Source organism: Salvia splendens, chromosome 12, assembly GCF_004379255.2.
Source record: "Salvia splendens isolate huo1 chromosome 12, SspV2, whole genome shotgun sequence".
Taxonomy (NCBI): Eukaryota; Viridiplantae; Streptophyta; class Magnoliopsida; order Lamiales; family Lamiaceae; genus Salvia; species Salvia splendens.
In genome coordinates this window covers 31,717,925-31,738,083 of record NC_056043.1, presented here as the reverse complement: position 1 = coordinate 31,738,083, position 20,159 = coordinate 31,717,925, and the positions used below count along the sequence as shown (strand labels likewise).

Here is a 20,159-nt window from a genome sequence, read left to right as displayed (position 1 = left end):
TTGTGTTGTGTGCATTTTGCATCTTTGATGAGATATATCAGCAATGATTTTTGCATCTTTAGATTCTCTCGAGTTCCATTTGATAAGACGACTCCATTTTATCATCACTTTTGAACATATTCTTAAGGCTACGCTAAAATTGATTTGAATTTGTAAACTTTGGTACGAGCATTAATCACTCTACTACTTCATCGCTTGCGTTTAATTTTATTATTTATATTCAAATAGTAGTATTAAAAAGTGGAAGAAATGAAAAAGTGTTAATTTTTGATAAAAAAATGACGGACATATCAAAAATAAATGTGACTAGCTTATGATAGGACACATGGAGTACTAAGGATGTGAGCTTTGCGTAGGGAGTTTGTTAGAGCATTAGCAGTGGTGCGGATGTCCCGGCAGATATTCCAAAAACACATTCTGCCACGTCATACGGACATCCCACTGCACAGTGACGGATATCCCCAAAGACATCCCGACGTACTTCCCACAATAAAAATTCACAAATTAAACAATTTACGGAATTAAACAATTTGCGGAATTAAAATTTCGACACAAATACAGGGAAAATGAAACCACTTTATTTATAAAAAAACATACTTAATTAAAAAAAATTAAATTGTTAAAAAAAACCGTCTTCTCACTCCTCGAATTCCCCACCGCCAGTCCCCTCGTCGTCCCCGCCGCCGCCATCCCCGGAATTTGGGCCATTCCGGGACTCGCCCCGGGCATCTGGGACATTTGGGGCATCATCCCATACCACTGCGGGTACATGTTGTAGTACCCGGACATCATCCCCGCCGCTGTTTGAGATTGGGGCATCATCCCCGGGATTTGGGGCATCGCGGCAGACATCGACGTACTACCGCCTACGGGAAAATTAGGCGCATGTGACTCGCTCGTGGCGGAGGAATCGCTATCGTGGTGCTCCATTGTTCTTCAAAAGAAAAGTATTTTAGAGAGAGATACTCGTTAATACAAGTGATGTGAATGAAATGAAGTTCAACGATACGTATTTATAGAATTATTAAAAAAAGAAATTAATGCAATAATCGGGACGTCCGCGCGGACGTCCGTGGGAGTCAACGCAATGGCGGACGTCCGCACGGACGTCGCGACGGATATCCGCGGAACGCCGGTTTCCGCAGCGGATGCCCGTATCCGTGCCTCCCTTGCACAATGGCGGACGTCCCGGGCGGACTTCTGGCTCGCCGATCGGAATTCCGCCGGGATGGGCGCCATTGCTAAGAGCATCCACTACGCGTCCCACGCGCGGCTCGCGTTCCGTCCCCGAGGGACGGTTCCGCCGCGGGACGCGTTGCAACGTTCGTCCCGTCCCGTAGCCCGTAGCCGCAAGAAAGGGACGCGCCGTCCCGTCACGCACCCGGGTGACGTGTCGCGCCCCCGATGCATGCGTGACGCCCACTCGCTGGCCCGCGAGTGGGCGTCGTCACGGATGACGCAATAATTTTTTTTTTAAATTCGAATTTTAATAAAAAAAATTGAATTGTGTTAATTGAATTTTAAAAATTCATTTTTTAAACGAAATAAAAAAATCGCTTTTGACGCAATAAAAAATTCGTTTTTTAAAAATTCGAATTTTACTTTTTTTTAATAAAGTGTGTTTGTTTTAATTGAATTGGGTTGAAAAAAAAATGAAATTGAATGAATATTAATTTAAGGGACGGAGCGTTGCAGGTTCCGTCCCTTAGTTAAGGGATGGAGGAATAAAGTACAGTGGGGCCCTCAAATATTAGTTTAAGGGACGGTGGAGGGACGGTGGGGGACAACGTAGTGGATGCTCTAATGCTCTTAGGATAGTTATGGATATTTTTAATGAACGGCCTTAGTCTATTTACGGACTGTTGGTTTACGGAATTTATGAGACTGATAGTAGATATTTGTGTCATGAGTATTTGAATGTTTGCTCAAACTAAATTATTGAAGTTTAAGAGAGTCTCTTGTTGCCTCTTCTAGGATAATATTTCAGTTTGTTTTCACTTATAATTGTTTCTTCATTCTGATTATATGTCATAAGGATCTTTATATTTTGTACTTCTGTTACAACTAAATTGAGGCAAAACTGAAAACTTTCGGATACAAATGCTAAAATATTATGTTGAAAAGTAGGAGAGATGAATTAAGTATGAAAAATAAAGAGAAAGTAAAGTAGGTGATGAAATAAAGTAATAATGAATTTTTTTCATTATTAAAAAAAGAAAGCTACTATTCAACTTAGTTGGGATATCCCTAAAAAGAATATGTAGTTGGGATGGAGAGAGTATTACTAGCTAGTGTTCCTGTGCAATACACGATTCAAGTGTTTTTTTATACTAATTTGAGATTAGCAAGCTAATACAAAAATATAAGTTCTCACAATCAATATGTTCGCATTTGCCAAATTTAAATTCAATAAATAACAATATATATATATATAGGCATTTGATCAAAACAAAAATGGTCTTAAACCAAGAATTGCAGACGGTATTATGTCCATTGGATTAGACAATCTAATCTTTAGATTAGATTAATTAACGGCCAGATTTTAATGGGAACATATTATTATTTTAATTATTTATAATCTAAAAAGGTTAATTAAGTAAATTGTAGTATGTCGTTAGTTATAGTATTTCCTATAATTTTGCTCTGTCATCTCTCCACTAACTGCTCTTTATCGTAGTTTATTAGCCCATAATTTCTTCTCCTTCAATCTTTCGTCGAATTTGCGTACCCTATTCCAATTAATGTAGTTCTGCTTAGTTTGGTCATACTAAGCATTTAATACGTCATATGATTATAATATAATCATTTAAATGAACACTTCAGGGTCAAAATATGCGCTAATCGAAGTCATAATAACATATACATAAGTTTGGTCATAATAAGCATTTAATTCGTCTTACGCTTATAATATAAATATTTAATTGATCACTGTTGGGTCATAATACTGCTACAACCGAAGTCATAATAACATATAGCTAAGTTTGGTCATAACAAGCATTTAATTAGTAATACGTTTATAATATACATAATTTAACCATTAAATACATACCAACTATACGCTAATCAACGTTATAATAACATATAGATATGTTTGGTCATAATAAGTATTTAATACGTCATATGTTTATAATATAAATATTTATATGAACAATTCAGGGTCAAAATATGCGCTAATCTAAGTCATAATAACATATAGATAAGTTTGGTCATAATAAGCATTTAATTCGTCTTACGCGTATAATATAAATATTTAAATGATCACTGTTGGGTCATAATATGCACCAACCGAAGTCATAATAACATAGGTGAAGTATCTGACGAATCTTCGCTCGAACAAAGAGTGGTTGGAGTTTTTAATTGTTGTGCCTATTCAGAATTTCCAGAAGAGTTGTGTGATTTAGTGATTAGGATTTTTTGGGGTGAGGTAGATATGTTGGGGGAGAGACGAATTGAATAGGCGGGAACCGAACAATCAGGCTACTGGCGTGTGGAGTAATGCTCCCATGATTTCCGCGAAGAAAAAAAGGAACGTTTGTTTTTATTTTTTTGGTGCCCATTTTACCCTTTTATGCCTCAATTCATTCTTATTATGACCTAACAATATGGTTGTCAAGACTAAATCGTGGCCGCCCATAATCAGATCCTACGTTTCAGATTTGGTCTGCATTTTTGTACTTAAGGGCGTTTTTTGATAGATGAATACCCTATATATATATATATATATATATATATATATATATATATATATATATATATATATATATATATATATATATATACTCCAATATTTTGAGAAGCATCTAAAAAAGAAATAGGAATCAATGTCTTGAAAAACATATATTACATTGAAGAAGAAATCAAAATTAAATAAACTCTAAGTTGGTAATGCCTAGATGTACATACTTATATGACTATTTCCAAGTGTTTAGTATCATAGCTAACTTTCATGTAAGTTTGTGTTATCCTATATGGTCCATCCGAGCTTGCAGTGTTTTCTTAAAAATACAAAGATATGTATCTCACAAATTTGGTCGGATAGCATTTCTGCCTCATTTCTTATTTACCAAACAACAACGAAAAAACCCTCGTCTGAGCTTATTTTGACACGGAGCCCGCATTTTTTTATCTTACTTTACAAATCTTCTTATATCCCATTTTTCTTATCAAACAATGCCCTATATATGCAACGATAAGTTTAAATATAAATATATTTATAAATTATAGTACAATTTATATATCAAATATAAATAATTAAATTCATTTATCATTATAAACCTTTAATTTTAATAGATGGAATATTGAAGAATAATAAAAAGATTGAATTTGAACTTAGCTACTACAACACTAACATATAAAAGCCCATACTAATTAAAGTCCTAAGTCCTAACAGTATACACATATTTATATTACCTCAAACCCTAATAAAAGTGGAGCCACTATATCCTTCTCTCCCCCTTACCGGCGAAACCCGCACCGCCTGCCTCACTCGCCGCGCCGCCTGCCTCGCTTCTCCACCGACATACCTCGTCGCATTGCCGCTCTCTTGCCTCGCCGTGGTGAGTTGCAGCAGCTGTTGATTTTCTTCAATTCAAGGATTCTGATTTTATTGTTTCTGTTTGAATTGATTTTGTTTCTATTCTAGATTGAGTTCCTGCTCATTTTTATATGGTTCTTATAGAGATTTATAACTTTTATTAGTATAGATATAGATATGATGGTGTGTTTTTATGCGTTTGCAGAAAAATTGAAATTTTAAGCTGAGGTAAATGGGTAGCAAGAAGAGAGAATCGAGTTCGAAGCAGGAATCCGCGTTGGAGAATGGTGAAGATAAGCAGAAATTGAACGTGAGCTCCGAGAATGCGGATGTGGAGCCATCGAAAAAGAGAATGAAAAAGGAGAAAAAGAAGAAGGATATTGAGCTACCTGAGGTTGAGAATATGGATGAAGCTGATGCTCTACCGGCATCTTCAAATGCTCACAGGGCTCCGTTGAATTCGATGGAGAGGAAAAAACATAGGAAGTTGAAGGATAAGGTGAGGCACAGTGGGGAGGGGCAGAAAATCGATTCAGGGGCTGAAAAGATGGAGGTGGAACCGAAAAATGATGGTAATGAGAGTGGTGGAACAAGTAGTAGTGGTGGGGGATTGTTGCCTAAGTTCCACATCGGGGTGTTTAAGGAGCTGGCAGCTGCAGATGCAAGTGTGAGGGAAGCGGCAGCTAAGACGTTGGCTGTGGAGTTGAGGCAAGTTCAGAATGCGTATGATAAGTTGGAGAATAAGGATGAGGTGGAGGATAAGTCGAAACTCGAAGCGGAGAAGGATGATGGGTTGAATAACTGTGCTCCCTCTGTGAGGTATGCTGTGCGGAGGCTTATTCGTGGTGTTTCCTCATCTAGAGAGGTGCGGTTTCTAATTTCTATTGCAGATGATTTTATTGAATTTTTTGCTGTAAGCCTGTAATTGGCCAAGAATGTTATGGATGGTTGAATAGAGATGAATTTCATGCAGTTTCATGCTTTTGCATCTGATATTTGTTGTTTCTTGCATATCAAAATGCACAGAGCTGCAACAGGATGGGCTTTTTCATGTTAAATCGAATCCTTTTTCCCTCCAATATATTGTTTTTCCATTTTCTCCTTAGTTAATTTTCTCACATTTAACAACTTATCAAAGACTTGGGTGTGTAGTTTACAACATACTCATTTGTGCAATTGTAAATATTGAAAATATGAGCAATGATGGGTTAAGATTACCTGGTAAGTAAGAGCATTATATTTGACATGCATAAGTCAGATAAGGCATCATTTGTTCTTTGGTTCTAAGTGGGCAGTAAAGGTCTTATACGGATTCTCTAAGACTCTAATCCTTTTGATTTTGGTGCAGACTTGAATATAATTATTGATATTATATTTGAGATTTCGAGATTTAAAATTTGTAATTTGTTTTTGCGTATTAATGTTTCATATTTGACTAGCAATAGAAACCCTTCCACTATATCTGAATATGCAGAGAAAGCTGTGGTGCACTTAATAGGAATGTTGCCAAGAAAGTTCTCGGAGAATTATTTTATTGCGATTTTTAACTGAGTTATGCATGGAATATGTCCCTGTGAAGATTTTATTGAATACACTGCTTATTTTTCTTCTTAATTTTTTCCACTTTTCTGTTGCAGTGTGCAAGGCAAGGGTTTGCATTAGGTCTCACAATGCTAGTTGCCACGGTTCGTAGCGTTAAATTAGAGTCATTGCTAAAGCTAATTACAAGTTTGCTGGAGGTCTCATCTTCGATGAAGGGTCAGGTGAGTAATGATCCCTCCTCAAATGAAGTCAATTATTGCGATTTGTTTTTTAATTTATGTGGCACCTTTTGTCTATAGGAGGTTAAAGACTGCCTACTAGGCCGTTTATTTGCATACGGGGCTCTTGCAAGATCGGGAAAGCTTACTGAAGAATGGAAGTCGGATAATAACAGTGTACTCATCAAAGAATTTACCAAATGTCTTATCGATCTTGCAGCTAAGAAACGGTACTTACAAGAGCCTGCTGTTACTATTTTACTGGAGATAGTTGGAAAGGTAATCCATCATATATTACCTGCAGCATATTATTATTTTTTCCATCATGCCGATGAGTGGAACAAGATTTCGCACTCATTAGTAATAATCCTTAAGACTTATTCTTCTGTAATTACTCTATTAGATTGTGCTGGGACATCTGCACAAAAAATTTACTTGTAACCACTTTATGTATTAGTTATAAGCCTTCCTCAGTGCCATATCTTCTCAGGATTTTTTAATTATAGGTTTCTTACCCATGACTAAATGTTGCCCTGTATCTGTGTAATGGTTTAGTTGCCTGAGGAAGCACTGCTGGAGCATATTCTTGAGGCACCGGGGCTACAGGAGTGGTTAGAAGGAGCAACTGAAGCTGGAAATCCTGACGCATTACTTTTAGCTCTTAAAATACAAGAAAAAGTTCCTATCGACCATAAATTTAATAAACTATTGCCTTCCCCCTTTAGCAAAAGTGCCCTTTTTGCTACTGATTACCTATCCACTATTGCCAGTTGCCTGAAGGTACTACTCATATATATTTTCTTACAGATTTTTATTACTGATTAAGTGATATTTCAAGTCATTGCTGATCTATATGTCTGGTGTAATGCAGGAGTCTACCTTCTGTCAGCCACGAGTGCATAGTGTATGGCCTGTCCTTATTAGTTATCTGTTACCCGATGTCATACAAGATGCTGATTCAGCATCAGGTCCAATTTTGAGCAAGAAGCACAAAAAAAGTCGTAAGAGTAGCTCTGCTGACGAAGATATGGAAAAAAATCTGGTCAGCTTCTGTGAAATAATAATTCAAGGGTCCCTTCTAACCTCATCTCACGATCGCAAAAAGTTAGCATTGGATGTGCTGCTGCTTCTGCTTCCAAAGCTTCCTGCTTCTTATGTGCATGTTATATTGTCATACAAGGTTGTCCAAGGTCTTATGGACGTACTATCCACAAAAGATTCTTGGCTTTATAAAGTTGCTCAACATTTTCTTAAAGAACTATCTGATTGGGTAGTGAATGATGACACTAGGAGGGTTGAGGTTATTATGGCTCTGCAGAAACACAGCAATGGAAAATTTGATTGTATCACCAGATCAAAAACAGTGAAAGGTTTGATGTCAGATTTCAAAACTGAGCCTGGCTGTATTCTGTTTATTGAAAGTTTGGTGACCATGTTTCTTGATGAAGATCAATCTTCAGAAGAACCTTCAGATCAAAGTCAAACTACTGATGACAATTCTGAGATCGGATCTATTGAAGATAAAGATGCTGCTGGGACACTCGGAACTGCTGAATTTCTTAAAAGTTGGGTTGTGGAATCCCTTCCTGCTGTTCAAAAGCATTTGAAGCTTGAACAAGATTCTGCAAAATTTCGTGTGGAGAAAGAAGTTCTGAAGTTTCTGGCAGTTCAAGGTCTATTCTCATCATCACTCGGAACCGAAGTAACATCTTTTGAACTACAAGAAACGTTCCGGTGGCCTAAATCAGTAATTCCTAGTGCTTTATCCCATATGTGTATTGAGCAGCTTCAGTTGTTGCTTTCAAATGCACAGAAAGGAGAGGGGCCTCATGCTGTGACAAGTGGTGTGGAGGCAAAGGATCTCGGGTCTTACTTTATGCGGTTTCTGGGTATATTATACAACATTCCTTCAGTTTCTCTGTCAAGGGCTTTGAATAGTGATGATGAAAAAGCATTCAAGAAACTCCAGTCCATGGAAAGTCAACTATCAAAAGAGGTACTCCTTTTCAGTCTATGTTAACCCCTGCATCTCATGATAATACTCCCTTTCTGTTCAATTTACTTCTTAAATGTGCATTGTATTTAATAATCTCTGTTTTTTATCTGGTGCGTATATAGGTCTGGTAGGAAATTTTTTAATGTAATTTAGCTATTCCCAGCGCATAAAAATCAGATTCCAATTACATTTTCACAACGTGTGAAGACGGGAAAGAGACTTTTGGAGTATTTGAAACTAACTTATCATATGTTTATAGGATGTTTATAATTTGACCAATCTTATCAGATGTTAGGTTTCTTATATTTGTGGTAAAATTTATTTGCAAATTGGTCATTTTGACCCATGACTCAGACAAAGAAAATTAGTTTTAATGACTTAAATCCTGGCTTTGCTTGCAAAGATTATGCTGGTGGTGCTTAGGAGAACTTCTCATTACTATTTTGGTTGTTATAGGAACGTAAGTGTACTACCACCACGGATGCAAGTAAGATACATGCTCTAAGATATTTGCTTATCCAACTACTGCTTCAAATCATACTTTGTCCTGGAGAATTCTTCGAAGCTGCCAGCGAAGTTGTCATGTGTTGTAAAAAAGTTTTTGCCTCTTCTGTTCTCGAATCCTCTGGAGAAGATGAACCTGAGGAGGATGGTGCGCCTGAACTGATGGATGTACTTGTGGACACAATGCTTTCTCTATTGCCGCAGTCATCTGCTCCTTTGCGATCTGCCATTGAGCAGGTAACAACTAAATATTCATGTCACTTCCCCATAGTTAATTATATGCATTTTTATCTTATACTATATCTTAAAGAATGATTCCTTTAGCTAACCAACTTCGGGCCTGCATTACTTGATGATTCACCTATAGTCATAAAAGACATTGGTGCATCCCCCCGTTGCTTTCGATTATCCTCCTCGAGGCTAAATCATTTGTGATATCTTACAGGTTTTCAAATGCTTCTGTAAAGATATAACAGATGATGGTTTACATCGTATGTTGCGGGTTGTCAAAAAGGATTTGAAACCTGCTCGCCACCACAATTCAGATAGTGATGATGATGATGCGGAAGATGATCTGCTTGGTCTTGAAGAAGCTGAAGAGTCTGATGAGGCTGAGACAGGTGAAACTGCAGACAGTGATCAACAGACAGATGAGTCCGAGGCAGTGGTTGGGGTTCATGCAGTCACTGCTGAACTCCCTGATGCGTCTGATGATGAATCCGATGAGGGAATGGATGATGATGCAATGTTCCGAATGGATACATATCTTGCAAGGATATTTAGGGAAAAGAAGAACCAAGCCGGAGGAGAAACTGCACATTCGCAGCTTGTGCTCTTTAAGCTCCGCGTCCTCTCATTGCTGGAGCTGTACCTGCACGAAAATCCAGGCAAGTTAAAATGATCGTAGGGACGCATCTTGTTTTAAGCTTTGATCCACTCCTTAGTTAAAACATAAGATCTAATCGCCTTTGGATATTGTTGATGCAGGTAAACCGCAGGTGATCAAAATATTCTCAAACCTTGCTCAAGCATTTATTAACCCACAAACAACCGAAGGAAGCGAGCAGCTTGGTCAGCGTATATGGGGGATTATACAGAAGAAAATATTAAAAGCTAAAGAGTATCCAAAAGGAGAAACAGTGTCGGTTGCAATACTTGAGCCTCTCCTAGAAAAGTGTCTGAAGTTGGCAGCAAAGCCTTTCAAAAGAAAAAAATCTGCCTCTAATCCATCCAAGAAGAAACAATCCGCCTCCTGGAGTCGTCACCGCCTGATCAATTCCCTTGCCCGAAGCTCAACGTTTTGGATTCTGAAAATTATCGACGCAAGCAACTTCTCAGAGTCTGAGCTACAGAAGGTCTGTGATATACTGCAGAATATTTTAGTGGACTACTTCGATAGCAAGAAATCACAAATGAAATGCGAATTCCTGAAAGAAATATTCAGAAGGCGACCGTGGATTGGGAAACAGTTATTCGGTTTCCTATTGGAGAAATGCAGCTGCGCCAAATCGCAGTTTCGGCAAGTTGAAGCCCTGGATTTGGTGACAGAGGTGCTAAAGTCTCACAGTAGTGCTACTGAGAAGACATCAGAACAGTTTTTGAAAAGCCATGTTCCAAAGCTAAGCAATTTGATCAAGCACCTAGTGACGAATATGCCCGAAAAGCAGGCGAGGAGAGCTGGTGTGCGTAAATTTTGTGGCAAGGTGTTCCAGATGCTTGCAACTTTTAAGCTCAGTTCTAGCTTTGTTGATGCTTTGGAAGAAGATGGTTGTGCTGCCTGTCAATCCCAATTTGGTGATACATTTCTTGCTCTGAAGAAACAAGTTTGAGATGATGTATTTCAGCAAGAGGTAAGTTTGATTTCCTCTACACTATTGTTGAACTTTGATCTGGTTAAGTCTTAGGACTCAATTTTGCACTGTGTTTGTTCTCTTCTAGCCCTTAGGACATTTTTCACCACATCCACATCTGTTGTGTTACACAATTACTTAATTTTTCTATTAGTAATTGAGCTTCGAGTTCAATTTGCCTGTTTACTTAATTCTGTTTTGTAATATGAACTCGATAGATATTGACAACTTCTCATGTTTAATACTCTCATCGATATATAAAAATAGACTACTTTTACAACCATATAGTTTTTAATGCAAAATTAGAGCATTAGCAGTGGTGTGGAATTCCCGGCGGAATTCCCCGTGGAATTCCTAAAAACACCTCCTGCCACGTCATAAGGACTTCTCACTGCACTGCCACGTCATAAGGACTTCTCACTTCACAGTGACGGACATCCCCAAGGATTTCCCACAATTAAAAAAAATTACAAATTCACAAATTAAACAATTTACGGAATTAAAATTTCTACATAAATAGGGAAAAAAATTTCCATTAAATAAATGAGAATTCCGCGCGGACGTCCGTGGGAGTCAACGCAATGGCGGACGTCTGCACGCCCGTCGCGACGGAATTCTGCCTAATGCCGCGGAACTGCGGTGTCCTCGACGGAATTCTGTATCCGGGCGGAACTGCGGTGTCCTCGACGGAATTCTGTATCCGTGCATACCATGCACAATGGTGGACGTCCGCCGTGAAATTCTGCCGGGACGGGAATCATTGCTGATGCTCTTAGTACACGCAGAGAAAGTAATGGGAGACTTCTGTTTTTATAGGATTATTATACATACTTATAAACTCAGAGATATTGACTACTTCTGATATCATTTTTCATTACTTGTTTTTAATACTCTTCATATAATAAAGATAGACTACTTTTGAAATGATATATACTATTAGTATGTTTTAATTGAAAGAAAAAGTAATTGGAGCCGGAAAGAGTATTGTGATCGACTCATCTAAGATATGATACTTTTTTTTTTTGATTGACAAATAAATTGAGAGTTTTCTTGTGTTAATAGATAGAGACATGAAACTGGAATAACTCAGAAGGCACACGCTGAATAACAATTAGCAGTAATAGCTTTCTTCCATTTTTGGGGGAGATAAAAACTGTACAAGTTAACCTAACCAAACTATCTACACGATCTTAACAATAATATCTATTCATCACCTAAAGCTTAAGCTAACACTTTCTTTGGAGAAAAAAAACCAACAGATAAGTCTTTTCTTTCTTCATCCAGCAACTACAACAACAGCCTCATTTGCCATTCTGCAAAGCCAATTTCAAATATATTCAGCTCATGCTCATGCTCATGCTCATGCTCATGCTCATGTACATTACTAAAATGGCAAGAAAGCTACTACAAGCCATACTACTAACACCATAATACCTCATGAACAAATATGCTCATTCATTACAGCAACCAAATGCCGATCGTCGGAGCACTGAATTCATTCAGATTTGATCAAACAGTTGTCAAGACTGTGCATCATCTGCGTCCGATTCACTACCAGAGGAACTCCCTGAATCTGAATCTGTACAAAGCAAAGCTCAAACAAATGAGCATTTTTTGTTCTCTCAACACAAGGTAGAAACGCAAGAAGAATCAGTATCAATACCACTCGAGGATGACGAATCGCTACTCGAGCTGCCAGAACTGCTCGAGCTACTGCTGGCATTGCCACCACCACCACCACCGCCGCCAAGCCCTTCATCAGCATCACCATCACCACCACCGCCACCTAGCCCTTCATCTTTCTCGATCTCCACAGGAGGGAAGCTCGCTGCCGGCATATCATCGTCAATATCCACATCTTCTTCCTCATTGTCTTTCATCTTCTTTCCCGGATCATCATTCTTGTCACTCATTGCACCCTACACAACATTAGTATCAACATAAGTAAACACCAACAAAACCAAGATTGTCAACACTAGCAAAATTACCACAATAAACCAATTCTTGATTGCAAATACAACTCTTACCATATCAGCATCGGTAACAGGACTGATGGGAGCTGGATTGTTGTTCATCATCAACGCTTGCCGCTTTGTCTTGCTCACCAGCTTCTTCCAATTCGTCACAAAGCGATCAAGTTCCCACAGCGTCTCCGTGTCAAGAGCCTCAATATCAAGCTCAATTTCATCGCCATCCTGAGCCAAATGCTCATTCCTCTTCCTGATTATCTGCACCAGCTGAGGCATTTTCTCTTGGGGCATACTCTGCAACCCAAGTCCAAGCTTCTGCTTCTCGTCCATACTCATATCTCTCTTATTCACATCCTTAGCTCTCGGTTTCGGCAGCTTGGGCGCCACTACTCTTCTTTGCTCCTTTGCTACGGGCAGAGGAGGAGCTCTCACCGGGGAAGGGGGCAACGGCTCCGGTGGATTCATCGGCGGTGGAGGCGGATTAGAAGGCGTTGAGGCACTAGAATGGGCTTGCATTGACGAATGCATTCCTTCAGACTTCTTCATAATGTGGGAAACCGGAACATGGCTAGCTTTCGGCTTCTTCTTCGCAGATTGAATCTGAGAACCATTGTTGTTCCAAGAGCTCCCCTGCAATTCCTCAACCTCTCGGAATGGGAAATCATTGTTGATGTTGAACTCGCGGGGCTCCTTCTCAAGCCGCTTGTCGAGCTTCTCCTGCACCGGCTTAAACAGCTCCTCGAACCGCGTCAGCATTTCCTCGGCCATCCCGTTTACAGGATCCGACTTAGGGTTGTACAGCAACGCATTGTTAAAAGTCAGCCTAACGTCATTGGCGAATTCTGCAGGCGTACGGTATAAATTCTTTGCCAGATTCGCTTTCACGGTGCCGAGATCCATGGGATGCTTCACAATATCGTGGTAATCGTGAAGTTCGAAAGCATCTGCATCCACCGGAACTTTGAAAACATACCCGAGTTTGCATTTGATCAATTTATTGACGATCTTCTCGCATTCCTTCAACAAATCCCCAAAATTGACCGCCTCGAAACCGCCATTGTCAAATTCATTGACAAATTTCTTGGGGGCGGATCCAATCGCAGGGCCAGGACGCTTGCTGCCGCTAAATTTCTTCGATTTCGGTTGAGATCTAGGGGTTTCAACATTGTTGAACCGACCAAACTCAATCCGATCTCGCAAATCACGGATCTGATCGAGCTCGGCAGAGAGGCGTTTCCGGAGCTCCAGCAGCTTCGATTTCGTGTACGTCGAGACATTGAAGGTCAAATAGCCACCGTAATTCCCCGCTTCACGAGGTGTGGGAGCCTGGTTGAAGGAATACGCATCATCGGACGCCGTCTGCGTCACGGCCGGCAAATCGACGTTGCTGCGATAACGACCGGCGGCGGCCCCGTTCGCTGCAGACGGGTGGTGGAATTGCTTCTGCTTCTTCTTAAAATTAGGATGAGGGTTTGAATTGACGTGAGGATTCACGAACTGCGTCTTTCCCATGTGGCTCCAGCTCGTTTCATTCTGGCTCGCTAGAACGGCGGACGCCATGAATCACACCGACGGCAACGTTCAGCTCCGTCCAGCCTCCGGCAGCAATTTCCCCCAAAAATCATGTATCGAACAGCCGGAATCGGACCTTCCCTCCCCTCGCCAAACGATCTGCGGCAGCTCAGAGCTAGATTAAATTAAAAAAAATCAGCTAGAATTTGGGGGAAAACGAAAAAAGGAAATGATTCTAAACACCAATTTCACAACGATGTGTAGACATTAGGGTTTGAGCGAAGAAATCAGAAGGAGAGGGCGTGCTTCTTAAAGGCGATGAGATCTGCCCGCTGATATCACGGGCAGCATCGCAGCCGTCGATCGGCCAATCCCACGGCAAAAAGTGACTTTGTTTGCTGGCGGGCAGTTGACCGGGACATCTGTCGCGGACGGCTCAGATTGGGCTGTTGGACACGTGGCGCGTTTCTGGGCAGTCGATGGGTGGAATTGAGAGGATGGCAAGGCGTTTGTGTCTGAGGTGAGATGAGTCGCACGTGGCAGTTCTTAGGGGTCGTGGGGGGCCCACTGGGAGTGGTGACGTGGAATTGACGACGTGAATGTGAAGATAACTCGGTTTGTCACGTGGACCGTGGGAAGAACTTTAAAAAGCCTTGTTTTAATTTTACTATTATGCCCTTGAATTTAATAGAGGTTTTACTTTCCACAAATTGGTCTTGGTCTCTTCATTTTATTCTAGAACCAACACTTTTCTATATTTGTATAACTATTGCGTCCCCACCTGTATATATATTTGTTTTAGCATAGATTACTTTTCCAAGTACTATTATGATTTAAATAATATTTTATTTTATAATAATATATTAAAAAATTACTTTAGGGTATTTTAGTAGTGTTAAAAACATTTATCGAACATTTGAGGCGTGAATGTTTTGCAAGTACAGAGGTCGAGGTTCATTGCGCGCATGCCGCCCCAATCTCTTATTTTACTCTTTCTCTACATATTATCTCTCTTATTTTACTATTTCACTATTTTTACTATTCATTATGATTTTTCTAAAATGAGTGAAAAAAAGTTACTCGCCTATGAGAAAACGGAAGTAGTACATTTTCACTCCGACATATTCGGAAAATTTGAAATAGTTTGAATTGTTTGGCACAAACAAAAGCATGAAAAATATTACTCCTAGTATCCATAAAAAATGGCTAGAAATGTCCATGTTTAGGTGTTCTAATCTTGAATGCAAGCATCAAAATGTGGATAATATTAATACTATTAATAACATTCATGAAGTAAAAATTATTGAATTGTACAATGGTAGTAATACCTCTTTTCCAGATTGATAATGGAGTAATTAAAAAGGTAAACTAAAAATAGTAAAATAAGATAAAGGAGAACAGTAGGGGTAGAATCGGTAAAGGACGGCCAAAGTGGGCCCAGCCCATGAGCAATAATAATTTTTTTCCAATTATAAAAGACAGCAATATATAGGGTGGCGTCCATATCTACCCAAACCTTTTTATAACTCTCTACTGCTTTTTTATTCTTCCCAATTTCAGCTACATATTTCCAATAATGTTTCCACCGCGGCGTATATGAGTTGAATCGCTGATGTTTTCACTGATTTTTCGAGATCTGATGCCGCAGAGCAGCGGGATCTGATGTTGTGAGATTTCGCACGGTTAATCTCCGCCGGCCGCCGCGGATCGCGAATGAGGTGCGGCGCCGGATGGAGGAGGAATGTGAATTTGGCGCGAATTTGAGGTGAATTTAGCGTTGCATTAGTGTGAATCGTGACGCGTGTAGGTGGCAACGTGAGTACTTTTTCGTCCTGTAAAGTTGAGCTCTTTTTTTTCTACGAGTTTTGTGACATTTACGATTTCATTTTATTTTTTTCATACATCTCTAATCTTTGATTTAGTATGTTAAACATTTTTTACCTTACCTTTTTTTAAAAAAATTAATGGAGGAATAGTGATTATTAATATCGAATGGACGACAAAGCTGTCTCGATCATGGATCTATTCAGTGATGAGAGGCAAGTCGTTTGAATTATAATTATAGTATAGTTAAATGGTTTTGGTGAAATGTGGATTTAATGCGGGCATTTTGCTAAGTCAAAAAATGTGTTCTTCTATAGATAATTGTCGTTTGAATAGAAGAGGACATTTGTCGTCGGAATAATATTAAACTTTCATATGCAAATTCATGATTGTATTTTTGAACTAGTGAGTAATCTAATCGAGAGTTCTAGATGGAGTCGTTACTATTATATGTGTTGCCTTTTTTATCATGTGAAATTTGAAAATACATATAACCAATCATTCGAATAAATAATACAGTACTAATAGAAAGAATAATACAGTAGTTTGTAAATTAATGAATTTGACCAAGTTTTGAATTTTTTTTTTACAAGAGAAATGCTCAAGCGGAAGACAACGAGCAAAACTGTCGAAAACAAACAAATAAACAAAACAAAAAAAAGACAACCAAAAATCATGCCAAACCCTTCATTTACCTATCACTGGACCAAATAATCATTAAGCTAAGCAAAGAAACACTACAAGTCATCAGTAACCCGACCACAACCACCAAACTGGCTTCCTCCATCTAAAAAGCCACACCACCAGCTCAATCAAGAAGAAGCCACCAACAACAGAAAAGCAAGCATCGAAGGAAAAGAAAGAAAGAAAGAAAAAGCAACAAAACCATAAAAGAGCTCCCCTCAGCTGCCTTCCTCCGTCTAGTTCCTTTTACTTTAAAGCCTCACCAGCATCTAACATCGTTCAAGTTTTCTGCCATTTGTGTAGGTGAAAAAGGGAATCCTGAGCACCACCCCCTCACCCATGTGCCAAGGCGCCACAAAAGTCTTCTCTTTTTGAACTCTCAATTTGGCGTGAAGTCTTGGAAAATTATTTTTTTTCGGGATGTCCCAAATTGTCCACAAGACAACATAGAACATGAAAATCCATATTTTCTTGTCAAACCTCTTGAAGGGGCACCAAGTTTTGATTTTGATTACTAGTATCAGTTAAAAAACTGACCCCAAATGGTCAATCATCAAACAATAAATTTTATTTCATATTTTAGTTATTTTGGTACAATCAAACCGAATCCACTAAACCTAATTTCATTTGCCGCGGTCCGTTGGTTTTGATAGTCTACATATTTTCTACATTTCGCGTTTAACACGTGATAGTATTAGAATATGTCCTGTGTTTTGTGTTTATTTTTATAGTACTATATTTTTTTTAATCTAATTCGGTAATAATTCAGATATATTCTGTTTTTGCCTTTTGTGTTTATTTTTATAGTACTATATTTTTTTTAATCTAATTCGGTAATAATTCAGATATATTCTGTTTTTGCCTATACATTAATTTCATTTTGTTGTTGATTTTTTTTATTTCAATTGTTCATATATTTACGCTATTGATCGTTTTTAGCTCAACTTTTTATGAGTATCCATAATTTCCAATTTCATTTCAAAACTTCTACTAATATAAAACAGAGCATCTGTATAAAAAATATCCATAAATGTAGCATTATTTAATTATATTAATATCAGTACATAACTTCCTTTTTTTTCTTCTTCTAATTATGACGAAAATATTGTACATAATTTTTTAAAGGCAGATTTAAACAAAATGAGTGAAGTCCTTAGAAGAGCCATAGCAAGTCGCAGCATTCACCCATTAAGCAGCAGCAAAATTACGCCACCGTTCGTGATTTTAGCTGCCAACATATATGTAGACTAACAAAATTATAGGGATAAAATCTACACATAATTTACAAAAAAAATTAATATATATGTTGGCCTTTTCAACTAAGATACAATACTAGCTAACAAGTAAAATTTTATTTTGCAGTTTAACAATTCAAGAAATCAAAATTTAATTAAATCACATATAAACACATACCACCCTTCCAAGAATCCGGGCCCCCTCTTCGGTGGCGGTGACGCATACTGTGGCGGCGCCACCACCGGCGGCCCCTGGTAGTATCCTATAACAAAATCCAACCCAAATCAAAACTATCCCAAAAAAAATAAAAAAAAATCTTAAACAAGATTATATGAATTAAATCTAAGTTACCTTGGGCAGGATAGGGGTAAGCATATTTTGGTGGTTCACTCATCTCTTAACAAGATTTGCTAACACAAGAAATTTAGAACTCTTCTCTCTCTATATGTATGTATAATGTGTATTTATTTGTTTAGTGGAGTGAAAGTTGTGGACAGAATAATGAATCAAATTCTTTACTTGAAATTTTCTGGTGAGGATGTGATGAGAATGCTCTTGAAATTGGAAATATGTGGGCCATGCCTGTTTCTGGTATGTTTATCAAGTCACATTTACTTCTTTCCTGTACACGTGGCAATGTATGAGAACATATACATTGCTTATATTTTGTTAAATAGCATTTTAAACTTATTTTAAATACTACTCGTACTACATTATTCTATCCAACCAGCATTTATAATGCATGGATGAAAGCCCAAATTATTTATAAAATAAGGCATGTATGAAAAGCCCAATTTCCAAGTAAAGAAGGCCTTAAATTTAATGACGTTACTAAGCCCATCTTCGAAAATTATAAGCCCAGCCCATATTCGGATAAAATATAAGCCCACCCAATTGATATTAATTCAATTTCAGAACAAAAAATCAACAAATCGAAGGGTGATGTATTTGATTTCCGAAGCTACATAACTCCAACAAATGATCTAAATTTACAAAACAAAATCTACCTTCCAAAAATAAAAAAGTCTCCAAAGATAGGAATGAATAATTTTACATAATTAATATTGGTATATAATCTTCATGTAAATAATGTAATGCTAAACCCATGAGGCCAAGATCAATAGTTCCCTTAATATTATTTGACAGTAACAGAAGCATTAAAAAATGAAAATGGATTGCGAAAGCAAATTAAAAGCCCTAATTATAATAGAACTAACGTGTCCCCTTTGCAAGTACTCCCCCGTTTCACCATAGTTTAGGCGAAACTTTTCGGCACGGAGTTTAAGAAAAAGATGTTGAGTGTGTTGAATAAATAGATAAAATAAGTAAGAGAGAGAAAAATGTGGAGAGAATAAAGTAGAAAGTGAATAAAGTAGAGAGAAAAAGGTAAGAGAGAGTAAAGTAAGAAAGAGAAAATAATTACTATATATGGAAATGACTCAACTATGAAGAAACTTCTCGAAATGGAAAAATGACTCAACTATGAAGAAACGGAGGGAGTATTAAACTTTGATCAATCAGATATTAAATTGTGGTATTAAACCATACAATACTGAAGAGATTCAGTGATCCACTTTTTTACATCTTATTTTATGTATCACTTTCACTTTTTCATAAATTCTATATTTTTCTCTTTGATTAAATTTTGTACTTAGAATTTATAGTTATTTTTATCATATAAACAATGAATTGGAAGTTGATAAATTCATATATAAGGTATTTTTTTTTTAATTCCAATTTTTACAGATGGAATATTAACTTTGATGTACTTTTATATCAATATGTTTAAAAAAATTAATTTTGAAACAATACACGAACAATGAGGCCTTGTATCACATCAAGTCTCTTTCATTATCACTCTGCTTCATTATTTATTTCTTCATAGACTTTAGATGATACAACTACAATAAGTGATGTTATTTTAGTTTTTTTAGGTGGGATCGAGTCGTTCTATAATAGGTGAAATAAGATAGTATTATCCATTAAAATGATTGCAGAGGATAATATTATTATTAAAAACCCATATTGATGTTCTTAATTTTTATTAGGCTATTGGAGATTTTTGTTTGTGATCTCCTCGTATATATATATATATCTTAATCACTTAGTCTATTTGTTGATTTCGTTGAATTTGACTATTACGTATAAATTAATAGACTTAAAGAAAATTCATAGTTGACCTTAATGAAATTGAGAAAGAATTGTAGTATATATTTTACTAAAATCCAACTTTATTGTGTTTCTAAGAAATTATTACTGTATGATAAAGTGAAACAAGAATTAGTATAC

The 20,159-nt window shown here is 37.6% G+C and overlaps 2 protein-coding genes and 1 long non-coding RNA gene across 4 annotated transcripts; 1 reads left to right on the top strand and 2 right to left on the bottom strand.

The window, feature by feature from the left end:
• The first annotated feature begins 4,415 nt into the window (after nucleotides 1-4,415).
• LOC121758733 (myb-binding protein 1A-like protein) lies at nucleotides 4,416-10,886 on the top strand. Its single transcript, XM_042154121.1, has 9 exons — nucleotides 4,416-4,556; nucleotides 4,740-5,399; nucleotides 6,172-6,297; nucleotides 6,376-6,573; nucleotides 6,850-7,074; nucleotides 7,166-8,290; nucleotides 8,747-9,031; nucleotides 9,240-9,681; nucleotides 9,782-10,886. Exons 2-9 carry the CDS (start codon nucleotides 4,767-4,769, stop codon nucleotides 10,621-10,623), a joined length of 3,876 nt encoding a protein of 1,291 aa, XP_042010055.1. The 5' UTR covers nucleotides 4,416-4,556; nucleotides 4,740-4,766; the 3' UTR covers nucleotides 10,624-10,886.
• An 859-nt stretch (nucleotides 10,887-11,745) lies between these two features.
• On the bottom strand, nucleotides 11,746-14,400 carry LOC121759218 (transcription factor GTE7-like). 2 transcript variants are annotated; one of them, XR_006041609.1, is made up of 4 exons: nucleotides 12,672-14,400; nucleotides 12,308-12,563; nucleotides 12,079-12,223; nucleotides 11,746-11,957 (listed from the first exon to the last, which is right to left on the bottom strand). XR_006041609.1 is itself a non-coding variant. In XM_042154731.1 (3 exons), the coding sequence occupies exons 1-3, from the start codon at nucleotides 14,172-14,174 to the stop codon at nucleotides 12,165-12,167; spliced, it is 1,818 nt and encodes a 605-aa protein (XP_042010665.1). In that variant the 5' UTR covers nucleotides 14,175-14,400; the 3' UTR covers nucleotides 11,746-12,164. The 2 variants fall into 2 exon arrangements, 1 of the variants encoding a protein (XP_042010665.1); XM_042154731.1 differs by having other exon boundaries at nucleotides 11,746-12,223.
• Nucleotides 14,401-17,648: 3,248 nt separating this feature from the next.
• On the bottom strand, nucleotides 17,649-18,375 carry LOC121757149. The gene is made up of 3 exons (XR_006041175.1): nucleotides 18,222-18,375; nucleotides 18,048-18,132; nucleotides 17,649-17,862 (listed from the first exon to the last, which is right to left on the bottom strand). It is a non-coding gene; the product is annotated as an uncharacterized LOC121757149 (long non-coding RNA).
• Nucleotides 18,376-20,159: the final 1,784 nt, after the last annotated feature.

Coding starts and splice junctions, on each gene's coding strand:
- LOC121758733 (XM_042154121.1), top strand. CDS start 4,767: ATGGGTAGCAAGAAGAGAGAATCGAGTTCGAAGCAGGAATCCGCGTTG. Junction 6,574..6,849: donor TACTGGAGATAGTTGGAAAG/GTAATCCATCAT, acceptor GTAATGGTTTAG/TTGCCTGAGGAAGCACTGCT. Junction 9,032..9,239: donor TGCGATCTGCCATTGAGCAG/GTAACAACTAAA, acceptor GATATCTTACAG/GTTTTCAAATGCTTCTGTAA.
- LOC121759218 (XM_042154731.1), bottom strand. CDS start 14,174: ATGGCGTCCGCCGTTCTAGCGAGCCAGAATGAAACGAGCTGGAGCCAC. Junction 12,564..12,671: donor CTGTTACCGATGCTGATATG/GTAAGAGTTGTA, acceptor AATGTTGTGTAG/GGTGCAATGAGTGACAAGAA. Junction 12,224..12,307: donor CGATTCGTCATCCTCGAGTG/GTATTGATACTG, acceptor TGCTTTGTACAG/ATTCAGATTCAGGGAGTTCC.